General features: G+C 41.9%; 1 protein-coding gene across 3 annotated transcripts in view; it reads left to right on the top strand.

Annotated features, from left to right (window-relative positions):
- The first annotated feature begins 7,416 nt into the window (after positions 1-7,416).
- The window catches only part of GRIP1 (glutamate receptor interacting protein 1), a 330,428-nt gene continuing 311,079 nt past the window's right edge, over positions 7,417-26,765 (top strand). For all 3 annotated transcript variants that reach the window (XM_080390724.1, XM_080390732.1, XM_080390731.1), the window contains exon 1: positions 7,417-10,874. In XM_080390724.1, the coding sequence (XP_080246850.1) occupies positions 10,820-10,874 (55 nt within the window). In that variant the 5' untranslated portion in view covers positions 7,417-10,819. The remainder of the gene's footprint in view (positions 10,875-26,765) is intronic.

Here is a 26,765-nt window from a genome sequence, read left to right as displayed (position 1 = left end):
AAGCCAGTGGTGGGTGAGGTTCTGGCAGAAATGCTCCCCTAGGTGATTCCTTCCCTCAGAAGCCTGGTGTGGTGAAGTGTAACATTGCATTTCTTTCAGAGGCCTCAGAGACTATTGTTTTGGTAAATCTGAACTGGGGTATTTTCCCTGATAAAACATCCAATGTAAATAACCATTACAAGCCACCAGAGTAGATTGAAACTTTGCATTTGAATTGCTTATAACAGCTCATTTCTTGATCTACACAAAGGGTTAGCTGCAATTTCTGAACTGGTTCTATTAGACTTTATTTGGTGAGACACTTTATTGCATTACAAAACTGCAGACCCCTTTGTTTGTGCAGTTTCAGCTTCTTTACTTTCTTGTTGAGACATTGCCAATCACACTGTTTTGGTGTCTGTAATCTGTTCTATGGGTCACAAATGAGCATCAAAGGATTTTTATTTTTTTTTGAGTCAGTCTTTGTTGTTACAAAGGCTTTGAGAGTGTTTCTGGTGGTTTTTATACAGGAGCCTTGTAGGAGAGAAAGCAATGAATATACTGGAAAACATAAAGCTCTTTGCTAAGTAGCATAATATCATGCTACCTTCAAGTTGTATCACAGTGAAAATTAATAGCTAGGGAGCTTTATTAAAATATTATTTGCTATCAATCTGCTTAGTATATTGTATGAGAAAAAGTTCAAAGTGACATGTTGGCATTGGCTGACATACAGGTGCCATTTTCTCTCACAGGCGTATGTTACTCGATTATCATTATCCTGCATTTCTTCATTTTCTAGACCAACCTTTAATAAGATTGCCAGCACCACAGGGTCTGTTCAGCAGCAGGCTGGGCAGCCTCCTCCTGCTCTTTCTTCAAGGGAACAGAGACCACTTGGCTCCTTCCAGGACTTGGTCTCCATTGGGAAACAAGCAAGTAGTTCCCCAACAGTTCCAGTTTCTTAAAAAACACATTGCTATTTTAATAGTGGGTGGCATTTTTACCTCTAAACATTTAGACTGTGTCATGGTAACGGCTACTTTTAGTTCTAAATTTGTTTTCCCATCCTTCATTTAAGAAAAAGACAGTTTCAATTTATTTTTAAGTTGTAGTAACTATAAACCAGTTATACCAGTAGTTTGTGAACTGCTTTGGATTTCCTATACAAATGTAAATTACTCTATTACTAAAAAATTACTAAAAAATATGTTTGTGACAACCTTTGATCATATTACTTATGAAGAGGCACCTAAATGTTAAAGACAAAAGCAAATGTACAGCTTTTTGCTTTGTGTAGCAGGGGAATGACAACAAAAGGGGAAGAAGCAAAATTAGCATTCCCAGTACATATTTAAAAATGAAGAAGTAAGCTAAAAATTGTCCTATCATAAGTAGGTAAGAGTCCAGGGTTTTTCTGTCCAGTTAACATTAATAGGTTTGCATGTGTGCAAACCTGACTGAATAATTGAATGTAAAAATTCTGATATTAACATGTGAACATTTTATTGTCCAAGCCAGGGCTAAAGGAAAGGACATTTATGATCCTTAAATGCAACCCTTAACAAATGTACGGCAATTGATTGTTACTACTACTATTATTACTACTATATTTGAAGAGTGCTGGAAGTAAAGTGCGGTGGATTCAAAAATAGATACTTCCCAAGTGCAGTTGGATGATTACTTACTTTGGTCAAACTAAGAGCAGTCTTAATTCTGCCACAGGAATCCAACATACCTTTTCAGAGTGGTCTGATCAGCAAGTAAATTACAGTCAACCAAATTTAAGGAAAATAGTGCATGTAAGTCTTTTTCCTGTATAGGCAAAACCATCATTATGTATTTTATTAAAAAATAAACTACTCAAATTCTGATTACCAACGGATTCTTATAACTCTTTATTCAACTTGCATATATTTATAAGGGAACAGGACAATGTACCTGTATAAAACAATGCAATTAACTCATTTTATAAAGGAAATCAATGTTTTCATGACCTTTTTTTGCAATTCTCAAGTCTGAAAAAACCCAGCAGTACTACCTAGTTGTACTGAGACTTTACAATAAAGTTGAATCATGTTGCTAGTTTTAGCTCTGAAATGGTACTGCTTCATGCAGGATGGTTAAGGCAAGATATGTACTAGTATCTAGTTTGTCAACAAAAAGATTTATAAATGGATCATACTTATTATCAAGAAACTACACCTTACCATAGTCCAAAGGGGAAACAGGCATAATAGACACAGATATGGATGTTTCATATCAGTTTATTCTATACCACACCTTCCCCTTTTTGTTTTAAAGTAAGAGTATGAATCTCTACATGTCACTGTGAGTATTGCTTTACACAGAACCTGCTGGATTGCCTGATCCAGGAAAGCTCTTTTCACTCTGCTGGTGGAACCAACTGTAGCGTTAAAGTTACAGTTGTACATCGTCTTCTGGATCAGGGCTGTTAGCATTGGATAATAGTGGTAATTAATACTCAATAGTATGTCTTTGTAGAAATCTCATGGTAAAATACTTAATATACCTCTCTAATCTTAATGTTCTTTGAATGTTTTAAACAATTTATGCAACAGTTTTTGCTGCTGTGAAGTATAATTGCAGGTTTTCTTCCTTGTCTGGTGCAAGGGTTACAAACACGTTCTGTAAGATCATTACATTATCTCTAATACCTGAAGAAAAGCTTCTTTCTGATCAGTTCAATGTTCTGTATATTGTAGGAGATGCAGATAATAGTGTAATTCACATAAATTTGCATTAATGATACTGAATTTCTTTAAAAGACTAAATTTAATCTACATTTCAAAAAATGAAAAAGTGTGACCAACATTTTTCCAATAAGCATCCTAGCTGAGCATCAGCTTTATGGCTGTTTGTTAAGGTAGGTAGAAAATAAAACCCTTTTCTTTAAGATTCGGGGTAAAATGTGAAAATTGTAAACACAGCTAGGCAGCTGAGGTCCCATACTTAAAAGGCACTTGGAGCACGTCTACACTGCCATGTGCTTTCACATCCCAATTCACCTGCTTCTGCAGGCACAACAAGTCTTTCACACCCCGGTGCAGAGCCTGCTCATAGCTTTTGGGGCTATTCCTCCCTCACACTGCAGTTACAAAAATCTGGTGCTAGGGATGCTGGGGCATGTAGTGTCTCAAAACTTGCATCCATTTTAGGAAATATTTCTTCGATTATTGTGTAAAACTGAGCTCATCTTTTCTGTCCTTGTAAAGTGTCAATGGCTTTAACTCAGCTCTAGCCTTACTTGAGGCCCTCCTGAGACTGCACACTGGTTGTTTTCCTTCCCTCCATCTTGCTGCTGTTCATTCCAGCTGCCCTCTGTGCTTGCTGAGAGCTCATACAACAGGCAGATGTTCTGTGACACAGATGCTGCACAGATTAGCTCTGCAGATTTAAGGTGTATTCAGGAGGGGTAGGACCGTATCAGTGTGGAGACCTGAGGCGGCACACAGTTGCTCCAGATCTTCCATCCCAGGAGGCAGATACATTTCATGAGCTTGACCTAAGCCCCCAGCAACAGGATACTTCTGCCCTGCAGTGGAAACAGTTGCCCCACAGAGCTGGTGACCCCTCATTGCTGGAAGTTTGTAACTGGTTCAGTGCTGGCAAGTCGTTATTTCTGGGTTAGCGAGGACGCGTGAGACAATCAATCGTGTGGCTTGTGTGTGGATAATGGGTGTAACTAATGTCCCTGAAATAGCAGCTGGCTTTCCGATAATGGGCTTCCCAAAGTGTGCTGAGCGTCATTAGTAGTATTCATGGTTGCAGGTCGCTTGCCAGAAAACGTAGGTGAATATCAGAATTCAACACAGGCAAGCATCAAAATGAAATATGCAGGAAAGGTACACGAAGAAAGCATATCCATCTTGGGAATTTCAGGGGCCAAACGGAGTTTGTTTTCTGTGGGCTGTTCTGTAGTACTACGTCTTCTGGAGACACCAGAGCGCACCCTGACAGGCTGCTGCACAAGGAGCACAGGAGAGCTGAAAGCACAACTGGCACCTTCTAAGCCTCTGTGCCCCCTGACAGGCAGCACACTGAGAACAGGCAGAACCAGCATCCTAGGCAAAATAGCTTTGTGAAGTTTTCCACTCAGGTTACCTTTAATCCTTATGTTTTTAAGGAGAGATTGTCAGTTATGTGCCTGGTCTCTCTCTCTCATTTTCCCTGTCCCTCTATGCAATCTGCCTTGGATCACGGAAGACCAAGGGAGCAAGAGGCAATACATGACCTGTCCCCAAAGCTGAAGCAAAATTCCATTTCACTACATGCAGCACCCTTTGCAATAACAATCTAATTGGTCACAATTAAATCAGAAATCATTCCCTGTAATGCCTGCATCAATAAACACAATGAAACAACAGTTATCAGGGTCTGGATTTGATTCCTCCAGGTCCAGGTCTTTTTCAGTTTTTTCCCTAAGCCATCCTCATCCCTGGATGCCTCACAGCCCGTTATTTTCTGCAGGCTGATCCTGGGGTTTTAACTTTGTGTTGTTCCCAAAACTGCATTCTTTTTCTGCTGCAGGCTTTGTCTTCTCACCATAAAACTCAGCTTGACTCTGTTGAGAACCATGTCTTAAAATGAAAGCTTTTCCTAAACTGCCCACAGCTATTAAGTAGAATCCTGGAGCCTTCCTCCAGTCAGGCGGCAGACCACTGAGTGAGGGGTCTCATGAGTTTGGTACACCTGAGCAGGATTGTGCAGAGCGTTGTGGCGCCAAGTCCAGCTGGAGGCCGGTCACTAGTGGTGTACCTCAGGGATTGATACTGGGACTAATACTGTTTAACATCTTCAATACTGTTTAACATCTTTAATGACCTGGATGATGGGACAGAGTGCACCCTCAGCACATTTCTTGATGACACAAAAGTGGGAGAAGTGGTGGATGCACCAGGTGGTTGTGCTCCATTCAGAGGGACGTTGACAGGTTGGCGAAAAGGGCAAACAGGAATCTCATGAAGTTCTGTAAAGGGAAATGAGCAGTCCTGCACATGGAGAGGAGTAACGCCACGTAGCAGTACATGCTGGGGGCTGACCAGCTGGAAAGCAGCTTGACAGAAAAGTGCCTGGGGGTCCTGGTGGGCACCAAGTTGACCACGAGGCAGCAATATGCCCATGTGGCCAAGAAGGCCAGCAGCCTCCTGGGCTGCATCAGGCAGAGCAGTGCCAGCAGAGTGATCCTTCCCCTCTGCTCAGCACTGGTGAGACACACCTGGTGTGCTGGATCCAGTCTTGGGCTCTCCAGTACAAGAGAAAGAGGGTCATACTGGAGCACGTCCATCAAAGGGCCATGGAGATGGTTATGGGCTTGGAGCACTTGATGTATGGAGGGTGAAAGTGAGTGAGCTGGAGCTGTTCAGTCTGGAGAAGAGAAGGCTCTGGGAGGATCTCATCCATGTGTATAAACATCTGACTGTGGCATGTAAAAAGGATGGAGCCAAACTCTTCTCAGTAGTATCCAGTTAAAAGGCCAAGAGGCAACTGGCACAAAATGAAATACAGGAAATTCAGTGTAAGCATAAGAATAACCTTTTTTACTGTGAGGATGGTAGAACACCAGCAGAGATGGGAATGCCTGCAGATGTCAGTATGTGAGGGTCATTAATAGAATTTTAGTATTGTTAGTAACTTGGGCACATTGGTAATGTAGATATATTGGTTAGGGGCTTAAGTTGTATTAAAAATCCTTAGCTACTTTCAGATACTTTGGAATGTCTTCCCTTATATCTGTTTTAGCTGTTTACTTATCAAAACATTTTTTTCAAAGATGACAGTTTTAAGTAATTCTAATTTTTAAAGCATTTTTTTAGTCAATGGTCTAATTGTATTTATACTTCAATATCAGCACAAAAGGCAGCAATAAGTCAGGCTATTTAATATTTGAGTAATTTGCTTTTTTCATTATATTGGTAGTTGTGTGCCCTTTGGAACTGATTTACAAAACTAATTTTTGTGCAAACAGAACAGTTATAAGCACTAATTAGAGTATTTTATTTTAGCAGCACACAAACCCCCAAAATTTCAAACTTGGGTACCTGTATCAATCCAGAGCTTAAACCCTCAGCATACTGGGGAACAGTGTCTCTTTGGTCTGGGGCAGGTTACAGAAACAGGAGAAGGCAAGCAGGTAGCCCCAGGAAGTCTGCTGTCCGGTGGGGTCAGTTTGTCTGTTTGACACAAGGGTGGTGGCATGACCAAGAGCCTATAGATCATCTTGTGCTGACTGTAAGCTTATTTGCTGTAGTTCAAGGATGCTAGCGAGAACCTAAGAGATGTTTTCTTAGGGAAAGAGAGAAAATCTGCCTGCCTCCTCAAAACATTAGATGGCTAAATCCAAAGGCACACAGGTGTATAACACGGGCAGCAGGTAGAGCGCAGGTTCCTAAGCCACAAACACAATCCATAAAACTCCCATCTTCGCTTTTGGTTATTTGGAAGGCTGTATATACCAAAGTGCTTATCTATAATTGCTTAGGTACCTAAATTTCTGATACTGAGCATACACAGAATTGCTGCCAACTTGCCTAAACTAATTGTGCTTGTGTTTTATCTGATTCCTAAATCTGTTTGGGACTGACAGACCAGGTAACCTGAGTTAACTACCTGAAAGGCCCATTTCCACAGGCAGGCTTGGATGTCCTCCTCTCCTGCTGAAGTCCACCACTGTGCCAACATGAGAGATTCATGGAGCCATAAGAAGAGCGTGTGAAAGGGACCATGTCCTCTGCACTGTCCTGAGGTGGATGCTTCACAGTGAGGCTGACAGTAAAAGGCTATTGCTCTGCATCAGGATGTGCTACTATTTTTTCTTAACATTTGTTAATAAAAGTGCTAAAATGCATCTAAAAAAAAATATAATCAGTTGTTGGTATACTCCTTGTGTCTCATCTATGAACTTTTTGACCTGATGTTCAGCAATGTGACAAATATCTTTCAAGATAAGGCACCTTTGTAATAAAAGGAAAACAAAGAGAAAGCAAGAGCAGCGCACAGGAAAGATAACGCTGTATAAAGTGCATATCTGGTCTGCCTAGTGCTCAGTTCTGGCAAGATTGGTATTGCTTTTTTAATGAAATCACATCACATTTTAATGTGATTCATACACATTTATGTAACCCTTGGTAGGAATACCTCAGTGTCAGGCATGCACTGGTGACCAGTCCATTTAAAAGGATGAGAACCTACCCTTCCTTCCTCCCAGACAACACAGGCAAATACTACACCAAGAAGAATGTGGTAGGTTCAAGCATTTCCCATCTGTTCAGAACAATATGGAAGTTTCCAGGGCTTGAATGACCAAAACCCCATAGAAATTGTAATATCTTACTATTATCAAAGTTATTTTAGGTAATTTTTTATTTTTATTTGCAGGAGATATTCTTCTTACTACCTTTTAAAGCTCTTTAGTGAGTGCCAGTCACTGAGCAAAAAAAGTGAAGTTTAAAGACAGTTTAAAGCTGAGGCATCTCTTGTAACTTAGAGGTAGCAAACCTGCAGTTACTGAGAAACATTCCAGTCCTCTGGAACAGAACACTCAGCCCCACCATCTGCATATTTCTTCTATCTAGCTTTTAAATAGTAAATAAGAACAGGAAATGAAAAAATGAATCTCTTCTTTCAGAACACTGACAGAATCAAACCTTTCCTTGGGGATATTATACTTCTTTCACTTTTGATTAATTCTAGGCTGTTATCATACATGCTTCAGATGACCTCCATACTGCAGCAAGAAGAAGAAAAAGGTGCTTCCTTGAAAACCAAGATTCGATGCATTTAAAATTCTCCAGGGGAAAAAGCTGTAGACAGAAAAGAACTGGAAGGAAGTTTATGTGCTGCTGGTGTGATATATTCACCATAAAATGAACGTCTAAATCAGATGACCGCTTTCTTTCATTGCTAGCATTGGGATATGCAGAAGCAGTTATTCAGTGTAAAACAGCTCATGTGAGTAAGAAAATGCAATTAAATTAACTTGAGCCAGGCACCCATGCAAGCTTTTCCTGTAGCACAGAAATGGGGAATTACAGAGTGTCATTGCCTAAAAGGATTTATTTGTAAAGTCTTGCATAAGACAGAGAGAAGCATACATATTCCACCCAATGATGTGAATGTTGTTAGCTATTTAATGTGTGGTATGCTTATTCCTGAGAAAACAGATATATAAAAAATAGGAATTATCCCTCATTTTGAAACACATTTCTGGAGCAAATCCAAACTAGCAGCTGGGATTTTATAACTCCTGCAGGACCCTGAAAAATCCCCCATTCAGTCCTAAGGAATTTTTACTCACATTCAAAGTGATGGCACTATAAAAGTATAGCTAGAAAATGGCTTGTTGTGGACTGAAGAGCAGGGCAATCTACCACTATGTTCCTCTGACCTGCAATTTTGCAGAATTCCAGTGCTGGCAAAAATTGGCTGGAGGATCAGAACTACAAAGTTAAAGCATGATGTTTGTGTTGTTTTCATTCATACAGTAAAGGCTAGGAGTAACAGCTGGACATCAGAGGTAGTAGGCAAGATTTAGGACATGGATGACACACAGTCATATGAAGTTTTATTTCATTCCACAGCACTTGACAGAGAGAGGTTAAGAGAGTAAGTGCCAAAATAATTTTTTAAAAGTAGCTATAAGGCTTCTAAACAACCTCATTGCCTTGAAACCTGTTTCCTGGCTGTGTATTTTCCAGCAGCTCTTGGGACAGTTCTCAGCACCTGCTCCTTGTGTCGGTGCCCCCTGGCCAGAGCGTCTTGTCCCTCTGAACCTGCCTCGAGCAGTGCAGTTGCTCTGCCTGCACGCCCCAAAGGCATCTTCTGGAAGCTTTGCCCTGTGAGCAAAGAATCTGTCTGGAGATCTTTATTTTATAATGCTTAGAAATTCACATGCATGCTCACATATGTAGTTAGAAATGCCAATAAAAGCCTCCCCAATTTTACTTACGTAAAAAGACTATGAAAGGAAGGGCAGTACTAGCATAAACATGTCTCTTCTTGAAGAAAGGACACAAGGCTGTGGTTCAAAGATGCAGGAAATCCTGATATAGTGCCCCCCTCAATGAAATAAAAATACAAATGGCCACGACTCCCACCGGTCTTACACTTCTAACCTGGTAAAATGTTTTTGGTTTGTCAACAAGATGCCATTGGTTTATGTTCTGGATCAGGTATCACTCGTCCTCTTGCAGGCAGCAAGAGAGTTACTGGCAGAGGCAACTCATCATGGTATACTCTTAATTCAGCAAAAGTCCAGGATATGCCTACTCTTCAGATGGATCAGTGGCACTGCTCAGCCATCCTGCCATGCGTGACTGCAGCATTACTGCTGATGGGACCATGGCCCAAGTGCAATCAAGGAAAAGCTGGTAGCTGCAAGCTCTCATTTACGGGGTTTTAATCAAGGGGTTTTCACGGGTATCATTCTGCTTGACACGCTGGTAAAAAATCAACACAGAAAAATGCTGTGTCAGGAAACTGTCATTATGTTTACAACACAAATTAAATCTAGGAAATCCTTCAAATCTTCATCTGAATGAAGGGTTCACATGTAGCTGTTTGACCATGTAAAATTACATGATTTTTATAAATATGAGGAAATGACAGACGATACAAAAATAATCACAACATAACTGCTAGGCAGGACAAAGCTCATATAGCAGTCCACCCCCAGAAGTGCCTTGGGGGAAAAAAAAAAAAAAAAAAGCTTCCCTTATATTACAATCATTATTTTAAAATAACATTCAAACCTGCCACTTTGAATTTCTATAGTGGGTTATTTTCGATAAAAAATAACAGGAATATTTAATCGCCACAGCATTAGTCTCCTATTAGGACATGGCTGTGTCAGAAATACGTTTAGCGGTGAGATTCGAGGTCTTTTGGTCAAAAGGTCGTAAGGAATTGGCTGTGACAACGGCAGAAACCCGACCTGCCGCAGCCGGGTCCCGGGCTCTCTGTGGTGCAAATCCCGGTTTATTTGATCCCGGGGCTGCCAGCCCGCTCCGCCCGAGCTCGCCGCTCTTTTAACTCTTTAAGTCCCCGCTCCGCACACGCGGGTGCGGGCGCACCGGCCGGCCGGGGGTCGCCGAGTGGAGCAGGGGGACGTGCCCGCGTTAGCACCGCATCCCCGCAGCGGCGGCCCGGGGCCGGGCGGGACGGTCGCAGCCGGCAGCACGCGCCGCACCCGCCTTTCGGGCGCCCTGAGGGGCCAAAACTCGGCTCCTTCCACAAGTGAGGAGACGGCGACCCCCGGGCGCGCCTTTCACGCCCGCCGCCGTTAACCGCGCGTCACAGCCGCCCCCCCGCCCGCGGCGTGGGCACGGAGCGGCTCCCCGCGGCCTGCCACCCCTGCGGCGGCACCGCGCCGGCGCCCCGGCCCGCACCTGGCTGCCCGGCGCCCCAGCGGCCCTGGTCCCGCCCCGGCCCGCCCCACCTGGCCCCGCCGTGGCCGCCCGCCGGCCCTCCATTGTGCGGCCGGTGGCTCGGGCAGTCCCACCTGCCGCCGGCGGCGAGGGCCGGGGCCGGGCGCCGCTCCGCACCTCCCCCTCCCGCAATCCCCCCGCCCACCCCTCCGTCCCCGGCTGAACCGGGGCGAGCGCGCCCCACCCCGCGCCCTCCCTCCCGTCCCCCGAGCTGGCGGAGCTCCGCCGCCTCCCCTCCCCTCCCCTCCCCCGCCCGCCGCGCGGCCGCCGCCCCTCCGCCGCTGCCCGCCGGAGCCGCCGACTTCCCCTAAGCGCGGGTCGCCGCCGCCGCGCCCTGCCATGAACCGCCCCCCGTCGCCGCCGCAGCAGCAGCGCTGAGCGGGGAGCGCGGAGCCATGCCGGGCTGGAAGAAGAACATCCCCATCTGCCTGCAAGCCGAGCCGGAGCGAGGTGAGCGCGGGGCACGGGGGGCGGCAGCCGAGGCGAGCGAGGGAGGGCAGGGGGCCTGCCGCGCTGCCGGGTGTGCCCCCCCCGTTCCCGGGGCACGGCCGGCAGCCGCCCCGCGGTGGGACGGGCGGGCGGCCCCGCGCCTTCCATCTTGCGCCGCTGCCGCGGCAGGAGCGGGGGGCGGCGGCAGGAGGCCGGCACCGGGCGGCCGGGCCGGGGGGGCACAGCGGGCTGGGCCGCGCCGCCTCCGCGCCGGCAGTAACTAACTTTTCTCCGCGGTGCTGCCGCCCGCGCTCCCCCGGGTCAGGCTCCTAAAGCCGGGGTGGGTGGCGTGAGCCGGGGCCGAAGTGGGCGGCGGGGGGGGAGTGGTGTCCGAAGTGACTTCGGGAAACTTCCCTGCGCGCGGTTCAGTCCCCGGGCCGCCACGCGCGGCGGCGGGGACGAGGCGGGACCCGTCCCCTCCCTCCCCGGGGGGCGCCGGCACGGCGGGGCCGCGAACGCCCGCTGCGAGCTGGCGGCGATCGCGCCTTGGCGCTGGGCAGCGCCCGCAGGAGCGGCCCCGCCGCCGGCCGAGGGGTGGCCTGGGGCCCCAGAGCCCCGGCGCAGGGCCGGCACCGGCGGACGGCAGGTAGTTTCGGGTCGGTTTTCGAAATAACCGGCCTGTTTAGCACAATACAAAGGTAAGTTTGCCATTTCCTCAAAGAGGGCTGCTGTCGCGGGGGGCTGTCGTGTCCCTGCGTGATCCCCAAGCCTGTGAGCGAAGGGGCAGAGGGCTGGTGGTGACTTGGGTGTGCAGGTCGTCAGTTCCGCGGCAGCCTGCGGGGGGCTGAGGTGCCTGGGCTTGGTCGCCGCCGAGTTGGGTAGATGGCTGTAGATTCTGGGGACAGAATTCCCCCCAGTGTTAAGGAGGAGGAGGTTTTGGATAGGTGGCTGTCCTGCTGGGGACAGAATTCCCCACGGTGTTGAGGAGGAGGAGGAGGTGTTCCTTGTGTGTGAGAAGCTCTGTACCCTTGCGCTGGAGGTGATGGCCCGGCAGAGCTGCTGCCCTGCTCCTGGCCAGTAAATCCTGGCCCTAATGGCAAGTTCATTGCCAACATACGACATCATAAAAATAGCCGCTGAAATGCGAGCAGGTGTTTCAGCTGTGAAAAGGAAGGGTTTTAGTTTTTCCTCTTAGTAAATACCATCCTTACTGAAATCTGCGGTCACATTTCTTTATGTCAGGAGTCAGCGTAGCTGGGGAATCGCAGAAATAGAATGGATGACGGTTGTCAAAATGTATCAGAAGCTTTTACAGATGAGGAAACTTTAGAAAGGGTCTAATCTGGCTGCGTCAGAAACTGCAAGGATTCTTTTATTTCATTCTGCTTAAAGGTTGTGTCATGAGCTGTAGCGTGCCGGCTTGTCTTTATTCGAAGTAAATAATGTGAATGGTTTTGCTCTGATGGGTTTAATGCCAGTTAAGTTTGTTAACAGTTCTTGTTTATTCCTATTTTCTGTTCAATCTCTTTGATCTTCATTATGAAGCTGGATAGATTTATCTGTTAACATTCTTACCACTGATGCTTTTCTTTATTGTGTTTCTACTGCGTAAATGGAAAAGCTCCTCTGTGCCTAAAGTAAATGATTACCTTCTAAAGTATGTTGCATTGTATATTGCTCAAGTTTAGCTAGTAATTCAGCAGGATTCCAGTTGCTGGAACTTTTATGCTTTAGACTCAGAAAAATAATACATGGTCAAAATAGTTAATCAGTGTTGAATTTAATCGTCCTTGAGTATGAAAAATAGATGAAATAAAGCTTTCAAACTAGCCAGGAAAATGGCCAGTGCAGTAATGAAATGAAGGTGCATCTTTAGCTAATGTAGGAGTTCAGTATGGTATTGAGTTAAAAGGCAATTACACATACAGTTAAATTCTGGTTCAAAGCCAGTTGTGCTAACATCCCCCTCTTCTGTTTCTAGAAAATATTTCCATTCAGTTACTCCGCAGAACATTTTATGTACATTGTGCTGTCAGAAGACTTTGGTGAATGTAAATGCTGTTACTTTAACATTGTAGCTGGTAATTTTCTATGATTCAGATACGGAGTAGTATTGATGTGAAATATTTAGTAATATAAATCGTATTTATGTCACATACACAAACACACTTATACGTAGGATATAAAATATCCATTTATCCCTCCCAAATGCATGTGTATATTGGGTAATAATACTTACATGGAATATAAGAATAAGAAACGTTTAATGCATGTGTATTTTCTTTGATTTTATGTACTTGTAATCTGATTGCTTAAATCAGTGTTTTCTTCTCATGAGAGGAACTAGTCTTTATTCAAGCCCACAAATGCCAGCAGGACTGACTTGCAGTGATTTTGCTGTACAACAACACAAAACTGCTCAATTAATTTGATGCTGAAGTTTCTTGGTGGTAGATAGTCCTAAAGCAGACTATAAAAATGAGAAAAAAACACCCCCAACAAAACAAACTCAACAAAGCAGAAAAAAACCCAACCACAAACCAAACAAAGCCTCAGAAAACAAGTGAGTAGCTAAATAATCCTGGCTCATCCACACGCCTCCTGCTAGCTTTTCCCTTCAGTCTCAGCTTTATTTTATCCACAGCCCATACCCTGCTTCTCTGTTGTAATAAACAGTTACTGTGCAGCTTTGATTTCAAGTCTAGTTGTAGCAGCAGGTTTGAACTGGAAAATAAGAAGTTGCTGGAAATGCTGGGAGAACTGGGAAGGCAAAGATGTCCTTATGGTGAGCCACAGGTGGTTTGTACAGACCACCTTTCCTCAGGCTTTTTCCCCTCAAACCTCACAGGCTTCTTTTTAGCTTCTCCTTGAGAACTACACATCCTACACATGCACCTGTATAGAGCTGATCAGCCCCCTGTGTCCTCAGCTGTGGGAAGGAGAGAAGTTGCGGGCACTAAGACGTGAAGCTTGAGAGGTGGGTGGATTTGTGAGGATGTGGGGACGGCGTGGAATTCACACTGTGTCCCGAGGCACCACAGTTCACTGGGTCCTGATAGCTCTTGTGTGTGTCCAAACCAGTGCAGCGTTGCTCTGGGGAGCACTTCAAGGCTGTTGTAGCTCCCTTGATGCTCAGTTCCTCTGGTGTGTCAGGAACTGGATGGTGGTTCTACTGCAGCAGCATGCTTTGGTGTGAGGGCTCAACTTAAAAAACTCCTGAGGAGCTTCATTGTTTTGATGTGTGGAGCTGTCAGGATATTGCAAACAGCGATATTCTTGTGCAGACACACTGGGTTTGCTCGCAGCAGCGTTATTTTAGTGTATCAGTATCCTTGTTTGCCCCTTCCTTGCTTCAGAGCCCCCCTTCCAAAAAAAGCCTGCCTCAAAAAGTCCTTAGCTCAACCTGTCTTTGTTATTCTACAAGTCATGTGCTGAAATGGAGGTTATCCAAAAAGTTGACAAAACCAGAATTTCGCTAATGGAAATTGGCTGGTCTTACTGAAATGAAGTGGCAGAGACATGGTCAGTGCTGTTGGCTCACCTTGGCAATCATTGATACCGTGAGTGAAGGAGAATAACCTAGGTTAATGTTTCGAGCATCAGAGCAAGTATGTGTGTGTAGGGTTTAGAATTTGTGAGAGTGTTTTGCTGTGGAGAAGGTTCTCCTCCAAGGGATGGCAATCAGTGGTATTTCAACAAGTATTTTTAGATGTCTTTGCTGCGCAAATTATGTGAAATACTTATGCCAACTAAAAAAAAATATTGTATTGTGCTGTTTTTTAGAGGCTAAAACTGTATTTAAAATATGAAACGGATGGCTGCTTTTCTGTGTGCATACTGCAGCACAGTTACTGGGTTTCTACTGCCTGCTCTGTAACAGAGGAGCACTCTGCAGTGGCTGTGCTGCTTCTGGCTTCCACCGCCATGCTTATCGCAAGGAGTCCTCTCCTTTAGAGGACAGGAATTGTGCTCTGTGTTGAGTGAAAGAACTGTAACGTATGCCTGATGCAGTAAACCCTGTCATTTCAAAAATGATGTGAAGACTTACCAGTATAAGACAGTGTCATTAAAATTCAGGGAACACTTCCCTCCTCCCCAATTTTCTGCCTAAGATACTAAATCAAGTCTTGTTATAAACCACCTAAAATGCTTTTTGAGGTGACATCTGAGCAAATACTTCGAGAAGAAAAATGTTCCTGGAATTAATTTTGTTCAATATCCCTTCCAATCAAGTTAAATGAAGGCATTTTATGGAACTCCTGTTTCAACTTTATAGCTGATCAAGTCTGACAGAGTGCAGAAAATAGTATTTGTATATCTAGTATGTTCACTATGGGACTGCTTGCGATCCCTTAATATACATGTCTATTAATTTTAAGAATACACCTAAGTATACTTTGGTGTTTGGTTTTTTTTTTTGAAAGTATTATGCCTTCCACAGTTGTTCTGCCTCTGTGCTTAACATGATAGCCCAGTTATATCGAGGAAGAAGGGAAGACTGTACTTTTATTTTCTGCTCTTCCATCAGTGTTCAAAGTTCTTGACAGTCAGGGAAATTAAGTGCATTTGAGGAACCATTTTAAAGGAAACATTAGGAAATGTTTTAAAACACAGGATTCAAGGATAAAAAAATACACAAGTATTTAGTGAATCCTGTCTTGAATACAAAACTAGCATGTTCTCATGGAAGATGTTCTGACAACAAGCATCTGTCTCTGAGGTTACTGCTGCATGAGCTTGTCTGCACATCTTAGGCTGGAAGAGAATCAGTTTCTCAGGTAAGGGAATGGTATTGGTCTGTTACTGAACTTAATCATGGTATTGTGGGTTAGCGATTTCCATCGAATCAAGTAAGGCCACTTCGACAGAGGATATGCATCATGGTCTTTCCAGGTGCATATTAAAAATTAGCTTATATTTTCAACAGAGAAGGCTGAGGGTGACTGTTCATTGTATTTTAAGCTCTGGTCTAATAAGGCAAACGGAATCTCTTCCTTCATGGGCTTAAGTGGGTCTTTGGAAACTGAAGGAAGTAAGAGCTGGAGACCTAGGATTGGAAACTTTGTGCAAAGACTTTCTGTCTGTTTTTATCTGTTTTCTCACTGAAACTCTCCCTGAAAAGTTAAACTGGATGGCAGAAAACCTGTGAGGAGAGGATGTGCTTACAGTGGCAGACCTAAGAATCAGGACGAGATGTTGAGGGCAAACATTTGGAAAGGTGCTTGGAAGATTATCCCAGTGAAGGCATTGCCTAGACTGTGTGGAGTCCAGACGTATATCTAGTGATTGAACAGTTGGGATATTTGGTCTTCTATGCTATGCAAAGGATGCTGTACTTGTTTAGGTTTAAGGTGAAGGAGTCATGAATAACAGTGGTAAGGGCAAAAATGGAAGAAAACATCGCTGTATCTTAGCTGCTGATTTAAGAAGCTGGCTTCACTACCTGCCTTCTGGTTCTCCACTAGCATCTGAAACTATAACTAAATCTGAAATTGGAAAACTAATAATAAAAGGCACATTAATAACAAAATGCTAATTAAAAACTGTATATATTTTGTCCTTGTTGGGGCTTCTGCCTCTTTTCACCTCAGTCTGCCTGAACTGCATCAGTTGGTCTTTCTCCATTTTCTAAACTGAACTCTAGTGAAGACTTTGCCAGGTGGAATAAGATGACAGTCTAGAGCTGGCTTTCATCAGCATGGAAAGGATGCAGGCACTGTGTTAGTTTTTTCATTCCTTCTCTTAAAATCAGCAGGGACCAGGAGGGCTCTAACACAGGGATGGAAAGGAGGCAATGATTGCTTCCTAGTGCCCTTTTAGCATGAAAGGAATTGAGAATAATCAAAAAGCATCTACATCTCTTGTGATCTGCACAGCCAAGTTAACAGCATTTTATGACCTGCAGTATTAAAAGAATTTGGTGAATGTTGCAGAAGCTTCATGAAGAATCTTCACTGATTGCTGGGAGATGATCATCTGATGTGTCTGGGTCATAACCAAGGTTTTTTCCCATATAGAAAGAAAAAGTGAGATACTGGGTGCAAAAAAGTGATTTATTTCTTTTTTTGCAGAGGCAGAACAGTTTTTGCTAATGTTTCTCAAAAATGGAGTTAGATTTGCCAGCGATAAGTGATGACTTATTGATACGGCAGCAAACACTTGAGCTTCCCTCAAAGAACAGCAACATGGAGAATTTGAAGTGCTAAACAACATTGCCACCGATAGGCACAGTTGCTTTTGCTGGGTGTCTTGGGGTCACAAAGGGTGTAAGCTCTGAACACAAGTTCTTGTTCGGTTTCCTGTGCACTGAAACGTTGGAGAGAGAGAGGACCTGAAACACAGAAGCTTCAGTGTTATATCCTTCAGCAATTTAGATGTAGACAACTTTTCTTGAATCTCAGTGCATACCTATATCCCAGCTATGGGTTGTTTCTTGTATGATTCAAAATTACCTGAGCTGCTGCTACTGAAGGCTCTCCATGAAGAGCTGTGAAGATTGTGTCGTGCTCAAGTGGCTGCAGTAGGCGAGGCTTGATGGTGTCTTCTCCACATGGCTCCTATCTGATCCCTGCTTAATCATGCTGGTGCTTTTGCAAAATGATGCATTGAGTCAGCGGTTGCCTGTAAGGGTCTTATGATTGTGGCTGTGAAATTCATAGGTGTTTGAATGTTTTTCCTGAGCCATTTGAATTTGTGCACATTGAAATGTCAAGAGTACCGTCTGTCCTGACTTACAGAAAAACAGACTGAGGAGAGGTGTCAGCATCCAGTGTGGGTGGGGACTGGGTGATCACCGGCTCATGCTTCAGTCTGGCAAGATGAGCGTGGCACCCTGTAAAATTCAGGGTAAAATAGCAACATTTATGTTGGATACAAGTAATCTTGATTGCTGGATCACCCTACTGATTTTCCTTTCCTTCCTCTTCCTGCTGGCACAGGCTGTGCTGGGACTGTTCTGGTGTGTCCTGTGGTATGGGGTGGCCGCATCTTATGGTTCTGAGTGATGCTGATGATCTGATGTCTTTTTAAAACCTTGGTTTTAACAGTGCTAATTCTGCTTTTCACTGATTCTGCATCACAAGTTAGAAGCAGTGTTTGTTCCTTGCTTTCTATTGAAATATTTTAAAGAGAACATGTGAAGGAAAAGAACAGGTAAGCAGGGGCTGACAACTTTGATACCGATATTTCATATGGAATGATTCCATATTTCGTATGGAATTTTGGTGTCTGCTCTCTTTGGAAATTACCACAGGAGGCGAGAAAGGCAGGCATGACTGATGCGATCTCAGTCTTTTTTTGTGCCTTATTTAATTTCTTGTTATCAGTGAAAATCGCCACCACGAAGACTCTGCTGCTGTGCATTGAAAACTGCAGAGAATATGTTAATGGTTTTATTGTCGTCTCTACATACTGGGATCCCACGGACATTTAGGGAGTTACACAGTTCTCTCTCTAAAGTTTAAATCTTCTCTCAAAATAACATAATTTCTTTATTCCCTGAAATATAAAGATAGAAATGTAGTGATGACAGTTAAAAATAACTGTTGGTGGAACTTACTCATAATTCTCTTTACCAGTGGGATGGGACCGAAATGTTAATGCCACCATTTTGTGGGGTGCTAATTGAATATTGTGTGACTGAATACAAACGTTTCCTTATTAGTAGACGGTATTTTGGATGTTGTAAAGCATTGCTAGAATGTGCCCTCCCAGTAACTGTCCTAGAAAGGCAGGCACTATGTAAAAAGCTTATTTTTGTTTACCGAGACGCACTATGTAGTGTGGCAGTTTCATGGTAGGTGAATGTACAGAGAGACGTGATCTCTCTGTCCTGCACTGTAACATGTGAATTAAACCCAACACATTTACATTTAACCAACAAAAAGAAGAACACGTCTGTGACTGTAGCATGTGTTTAAGTGAGACAGATCTGATATGATTTCTCCAAGCTTTTTGTTTCTATGGATATCTGTTAGTGAGATAGAAGCGATGCCAGCTTTTCTACAGTTGCCTGCAATGGAGACCAGGTGTTCCACAGTCCAGTGCTTGTGTGTCAGTTTAGCTGTTTCTACAGCGGGACAATATTCATGAGTACTATTTTTTGCAGGCAGACAGATTAATAACTGGCACTTTTTTTGGGGGGTATAGTAACAGCTAACATCCTGCCATATCCTTTTATAGTGGTCAGAAATGTCTGTGGGATAAATGTGTTCTGCATAGGCAGGAAGAAAGAAGGTTCGTTGGGTCCTTTGGGGTGGTGTCTGCCTGTGGTTCGGAGCAACGTTGTTTGCTCATGGAAGGCCTTATTGAAACTTGTTATTAAAATGGGAGTAACACACCTGTGGACTGTTTGGATTATATTATTCTTTTTCGTTTGGATTATCGTCTCTGTGGACCAGATATTGTGTCCTTTCTACTGCTGTCGCAAAGAGGATTTTCCCCTGCTGCATCTGTTTTTCACCATGATCACCAGCTCCTCTTCCCTAAAGGTCAGGAACAGGCTGGTACTTACAGGTGCAACCTCTCACCTGAGAAGTTCTTTTGGCATCTTAGCAAAGCCAGAATGGTTCCAACAAGTGAGTTGCATCTCCTGCTGTACTCTGCATTCTCAAAGTCCCTTTAAAGCATTAGTAACTGGCAGGATTTTGTCCTCGCTTGTACCCATGCTCCTTATGACAGGGTTGGGACCTAGTTTGAGATGAGGCTGTTGTGGAATAAACGTACCATTTTACTAGCCTGACAAATTTAATTTCAGTGAAGTATTTGAGTTGGTTTTGTCTTAGGAATGGATTATTTACACAACAGTTGGGCAGACAGTAGAGCGGTAGTCACACAGAAAATACTACGGGGAGTGAAATTCACTGCCTGGTAAATGGATGCAACCCTGCTGCATTCTGGAGGTTAATCCACTTGTGCCAGCAAATCTGCTGAGCCCTTATAGCTGTTAGTGGAGGCCGTTTCTTAATCCAAGGTCTCTCCTGAAAGTCAGGGAAAATTATTGCCCAAAAGTGTTGCTTTCTTCACATGTATCTGCCATTTTTGTTCTTTTGTATTTTAATTTTTTCTAGTAATGTTGTAAATATTGCAGTGTTTTTGAATGTGGTGAGATTTGAGCCTGAGCCTTTTCAAAATACCTGACATGCTTGATAAAACTTGCAATTTCTTGAAGAATATCCCTGTAATTTACTTGACTTTTTTTTTTTTTTTTTTTTTTTTTGGTAATACTAACCTTTCCCAGACCAAACAAACAGTATATAAAGATGTAGGCTTTAAGTAAACTGTGTTGTAAAAGGTTCTTCATACATTTCCTCAGTCCTACCAAATCATGATGTATCTCCTCTCTTCAGAAATGTGTTTTGAAATTATAATTTGTAGTGCTTTTAACTTCACCTCTTACCTGGACTTTTTGCTAAATGTGCAGGAGCCAGATAAGCTTGCATGATTTGCATGTCAAAAGTGAAGCAGTTGTTTAAATGCTTTTAGCCGGGGTGTGGGCAGCTGCATGGAGAGGGGAGAGGAAGAATGACATGGATAATGTGTAAGGGTAATTCTGTAGCTTTATACTTGTAGCTCTTCTGAGCCAGTAACTTCATCCAGGAATGTTAGTAGTAGCAAACACCCTGCCCCTCAAGCACAAAGTGTTAAAACAGGGCTGGTGTGTGTTGATTTTTTTTTTTTGGTGTTCGCATTTGCTTATTGAACAAACAGATCTTGTAACTTCAGTTTCATGTTGTCTTGATTTGAATATTATAAGGCTTCAGTATTCCCAGGCTTGTCTGTCATTACAGCTGCTGACAAAAATGATGCACTAACTCAGGCTTTTCTTATAGTCTCTCTTAATGCCTCTGTCTGTCTAGAGCATACTAAACCTAAAGTTTTTGAAATTTCCTATCTGCCTAAGGTGTTGCTTTCACATGTCCACAGATTCAGGCATGCACTGGTACAAACATTTATGTGTTTGTTTAAGAAACCAAAAAAGTCATGAATACTATGTATTGTATTAGTTCATCATTCTGCTTAGATATGTTTTAGATGTGTTCGCTGCTATTTTAAAAATATTTAGTATGAAGTGATTCTTGCTTTTCAGAACACTTTAATATGAAAAGAGCCTTAATTTTCAGATGATTTGCCCTCCTGTCATGAAATACAAATTTTTCAAACCAATGAAAAAGAGGAAGGTTCAGCTGCTGGCTCTGTAGTCTATTTTCTGCTTTCCTCAAAGATCAGGGTAGCAGGGAAGTAGTGCCTGAAGTCATATTCCTATACATATGTTTCTTTTTCATGAAGTGATTGAAGTAATTTTAAAAAACACAACTTCTGAGAATTTTATGATGACCACCTCAGGAGGGTGGTTTAAATATAGGAATCATCCTTGTAGCTGAGTTACGGAGTTCCAGGTCATCTTGGGGAAAAACTTGTCTTTAATATTTTTCTTTCTCATCTTAAAATATACATCAGGCCAATTTTGACATTTCTTTTCTTTTCCATCACTTGTTGCTTTTTGGAATCTTACCAGCATTGGCAGTATGTTTTCTCAACCTTTTTTTTTTTTTTTTTTTTTGGTAAGTAGTTGTATTTAGTTTAACTGCAAAGAAAAAAGTCAGCATAAAAAGAAGAAATAGCATGATGGGTGTGTTCATTGAAACTGAGTAATGCTTTGGTGTTTAGGCTGATACACTGAAGAACAGTATTGGAAAGTAGCCTTTAATTGACTTGTTTTAAGTATTGCATGTTATTTCCTTAGTGCTAACTGCCTCTAATAATTACGTAAAGTGTCTTTTTGTAAATTGCATGGTTTTGCTTTCAATTATAAAAATGAAAATTCACTATGTTTATGTGAAACTTCTTAATGTCCTAATTGGAAAATTCTGGATTTTAAGCAGTGATTTGAATGCATTGTAATTTTCTGGGGAGTTTATACTGATTTGTAGATTATTCCTACACAGTTAGGATACTCAGGGTTGCAGTTACACACATTTAAGGGTTTGCAAGGTTAAAGGTAAGCATTTTTGTTATATTTAAGAATATACCTTTTGTGGCGCACTGTGTACTAGTAAAGTACAACACACGAGCACAAGTGAAGGTCTGTTCCTAGAATTGTTCTGAGGTTGTGGTTTATGGCAGTATTCTTTAAACAGAACAATTGTAGATTATTGTATTGAATTTGGGTGTTCAAGTTCAAACACATAATTATCTTATTTGCATGTGGATTCCAGTTGTTAATAAAATATTAATCATTTTGCCTCAATTGATAGCACAAAAAGCATTAAAGGAAAAACAAAAACTTGCCATGAATTGATATCAGAGAGATCTGTTTATCAGCAGAATATGCACATGAAAGGCTTGAACCAGCAAACTGCCCTGCATGGAATCCAGCAAAATATTTAAAAATGTGCACGTTTTTCTGGATTAGATCATGACACTCAGTAAACTGTTGAGATCTAACTGTAGGAATGGATAGCACACATGGTCCCAGTTCATTTGATATTAATCTTGGAAAAGATCTCCCAAGTCAAGGCCACTGAAACTTTGCTTATATGTACATATACTTGAGAATGAATACTCCTTGGAAGTCTATGTGCTTAAATTTAGTCTTAAAACTTACATGCTTAAGTGGATCAAAGGATAATTCTAAAAAGTAACTGTTTATTTTCTTTATGTAAAGATCATTCTGGTGAATGTGCTAATATCTGATTTGTCTGGGAAAGAGAAAGCCAGTAAAAGGGATTTAAAATACCATAATTTTTCTCCCTCTCTTTTTATTAAAAGCCTTTTTTTCCCAAGATAACATACAATATACAGTGTTCTTTGATGGCATTCCATTGCTTAATCCTCATATTCTTTGTTGGAAGATAAGTTAAACATGTTTAACTGCAAGATGCTTTATATTCTTTTTTTCTGGTGGATGCATTGCAAAATGTCGCATCATGAATGGAAGTAATATGCAAAAAAAGTATACTTGGAGCTGGCAGTTTTATCACCAAAAATGACACATACCATTTACCTGAACAGATTTGTGATCCCATTGTGTTTTCAGAGTTGCCTGATTCATTATCACAAAAATGCTGTTATTTGTCATAGCAGGAGGAAGAGTCTTGGTCAGAGTGAAAACATGAGTTTTTGTTTGCTGCCCCCCTTCCCCCCAATTTATCTTTTGTGTGGGTCCTAAAACCCACAGACTTTTCCCCACTGCATATTGGAATATAGTAGCCCTGGAAGCAGAAGTTACCACTGTACAAAATAGGGTAGCGTCTTGGTTGAAATCCATGAGAATTTTCTGCTGAATTTGCTGAATTTGTTTTCAGTCTGCTACCTTTGCTGTTGTTGTTTGGGACAGCTACAGTTTTGGCTTCATTTTTTTGGAAGCTGGAGTACTGCATTGGATGCAGTGAGGGGGTCATCTGTTGAGAAAGAGAGATTTAAACACTGTGGGGCTGTTACTGTGAATTGGCATTGAAAGGTGTTTGGAGGAAAAATAGCAGCAACGCTGTTTTTGTGCTTTATTACCTTAATTCCCAGGCTGTTTAAAATACATATATCTTTCTGTATAAGCCTTACTACTTTGATTTTGTATTCCAGTCTCCCTCTTTCTGTGAAATGCTGATGTATTGTCTGTGTTTTGAAAATGCTTTGCCACCTGGGAGGTGTTACTGAAATCTAAGTAATTACAGAAATATTAAGATTTCCTAAGGAAGTCATAAAACGCTCCCAGACACATCTCGGTGTTTTCTGCTTTGTCCAGCAGAAGAGGGATCTTTAAGTTCATTAGCACATTTCATCTTCGTTAGTGGTTTATAAACCTTAGCCTTCCTTCTTTAAAGTGAGGTAGGTATTATTCTGTGAAAAAAGAAATTGGGACAGAGGTGTGGTTGGTGCAAGATCACAGTAGACATCTGCTTTGCAGTTTGAACTTTCTCATGTTTTGTTCTCCACTCAGTGGAGCACTGCGGTAAGGCTGTGGTCTTTCCTGTATGCAGGAATTGTACGAGATTTCTCTTCAATAGTTGGTTAGAAAATATGACTCGAAGAAAAAGAGGAACCTTTTTCTGGGTGTAGAAAGCAGCACTTGTGTGAACACAGTGCATAGGAAGGATTGCAAGTCCACCTGCTCATCCTTAGAAGCAGGAATCCAATTTCAAATGGAACTCCATTTCTAGGCTGCCATGCATGGAGTAAGGTGAACAATAATGAAAAAAGCTGAACGAACCCAGTGGTGTTCTGCAATATCATTGCTGTAAATCTCTTCTAGTGTTCTATAGCTTTCCAGTCAGTTAAAAAGAAAATATTCTTTGTTGACAGAAAATAACTCATAAGTCTCTTAACAGACTTCAGTATTGCAATGGTAAGAAACACTGGTGTGTAAGTTATTAAACCGTATGAATATTTGTGTATGCTAGTTTCCTGTTCTACTAGTGCATCTCAATGTGTTTATTTGAAGGTGTCCCTGAAAAAAAAGTCCTCAAGGAACATCTTTTGAACATAAATGTTCAGTTGTGGGGAAAGAGGCATTATTTTCATAATGAAAATGTCATCTTTCCCCTGAACTGAGGTGCTGCATAAAAGGTAGACAAGAATAAAAGTACTTTTGCTTATTTGATCTTCCAGGAGCAAGTTTGTGATCTGCCATTGCAGAGTTTGGGGGCTGATCATCTATGAGCCCAGTTGCACAGAAAAGAGGAGATTTTTTTTTTCCTTTACATGTAAAACCAAGAATTTACATTTATGTTTGTAAAAAGTCTACTCAGCTAATACTAAGATGTGAATGCCAAAATACATAAGCATATATGGAAGAATAGTACCAAGTTGGACTTGGCAGCATTAGGTTCACGGTTGGACTTGATAATCTTAAGGGTCTTTTCCAACCTAAATTGTATAATTCTAAGTTCATCTGTAAGAAACCAGTTGAGCTGGTGATCTGCACCCTTCCTCCTGACGTCCCAGTGATTTGGACTACATGGGAGTTAGTTTCTGAGACTGGTCTCAGAAGCAGTCTTAATGTTTTACTGCTGAATTGTTCCTAAGACTCATGTTTTACTGAGCTTCTAAGGTTGTCTTTTTGACGGTGATGGACTTGAATTCCTTGGCTGCTTCCCTGTTACTGTGTAATATGGAGCATTTGCCATTCATTTTCTGTCTGACTTGAGCGGGTACGGCTCAAAGTGTCATAAGACCACTCTTTGGCTTTCCTTAAGTTATGGGCATCATCTAATATAGTAAAGAAAAGTAAATATGTTTTACATTAGGTTCTGCATTCAGCTATCAGCATCACGTTCTGTCTCTTTCTGAAACTGAGTTTGGAATGCATTTTTATATAATTGATTTATTTTATTTTTTTTGTATTTCAAAGTTGCAGTGAATTAGGGCAGTTATGGGAAGAATTTTGATCTTCAAGGCAAAGTATAGGCTCAGTGGAAAACACCAACAGGCAAACAGGTGGAGTATATTGCCATGGAAGCCTTATTACATTGGCAATGGTGAAACTCCAGATTGAATGATGTTTCTTTATAAGATGTTTTATTAAACAAAAAGAAAAAAAAATAAAAATTGCAAAGCATTATACAGTAACTAGGGATTCTGCTGTGGTGTTCAAAGATGTGAGCTAGTATTTGCCCATTCAAGGAAATACTAACAAAATGTCACTTTGATTAGAGGAAGAACAACTTAAAGGTCTAGTGGTTCCTTCATCTGCTTCTTTACATACAGTATAGACTGTGTAAGCATAATTTGAGATTCAGAACATGATTTGTTTTGAAAAAGCATTTCTAATTCTTGTTCATTAAAAGTCAAATTAGGGTATTTAAACTTAGGAATAAGCAAAAATTCATGGGGTGAAATTGTTTGAAACTGTTTTAATTATGTCTCATGTCATTCTGCAAATGTTTTAATTTTTGTGACGTGTTTAATAATCAAAATGTGGTTTTGATATTTTATTATTTCTAGTTAAATTAAAATGAGGTATTTCTTAAAAGGAAAACCAACAAGAACCCCCTGGTTTTCCAGTAACTTAAGTAACCCTAAGCCCCTAGTTCATCTACTGTTTTGTATTTCCATTTGTTATATTAACCTTGATGTCTTCACATGTTAGTCTTTTTGAATGGCTTAATAACATTTAGGTTTTTGTTTCCTTTAATGATGTTCAGCTATTGCAATGCATCTTTTTTTTTTTTTTTTTTCCTTAACTGTGATTGATATTTGTTTTAACAGAAAGAAAAGGAGAAAATAAAATTTGAACAGGAATACTCTGTTTTGCATGTCCACTGGGGCAGAGGTCCTTCTTATCTACCTTATCTGTGACCATATCTGGTATTTCCTACTTCAAGGCAATAAACGTGGTGGCAGTGAAATGAAGGGTAACCTTCCTCTGGGGAATGATGGTTAGAAATTTATTACTGTCCTGAACTTTGAGAATTTGTATTATGTTTGAAGCTTCTCTATATTTTATTGCTTACTGTTATAAAGTGTGTATGCCTGTCATCTCTACAGATGCCTGATTTAACCCTGTCATCAGTTGTCTTAGTAGTATCGTACAGAAATGAAATCCACAGTCTAATTTTGCATTGGGTGAAGAAAGTCTTTTATGTTATTACATGATAATTCTGATGAATGTTCTGGTTCTCTTGAGAACAAGTAAACAAAGTTACCCACTGGGGCATGCTTTCATCTGTATCTGTCCTTGTCACTGCTGTCCTTATTCTTTGTTGTAGAGGCCTGCTATGCTTTGGCTGCACGTTGCTTGGCTGTCCCTCATGCCTGTGTAGTTGGTCAGTGTCTCTTCTGAAGCTGGAAGGCTGCAGATCCAGATCCAGATGTACCTTTACTGTAAACTTGAAATTCTCCCTCCCATTGTTCACAAATCCATCCTCTTCCCTGCTTTTGGAGCCACTCATGTTCTTTGAGGAGAGCTCCTTACTG

Source organism: Falco punctatus, assembly GCF_963210335.1.
Source record: "Falco punctatus genome assembly, chromosome: 6".
Classification (NCBI taxonomy): domain Eukaryota; kingdom Metazoa; phylum Chordata; class Aves; order Falconiformes; family Falconidae; genus Falco; species Falco punctatus.
This window is presented reverse-complemented; position numbering and strand designations above follow the sequence as displayed.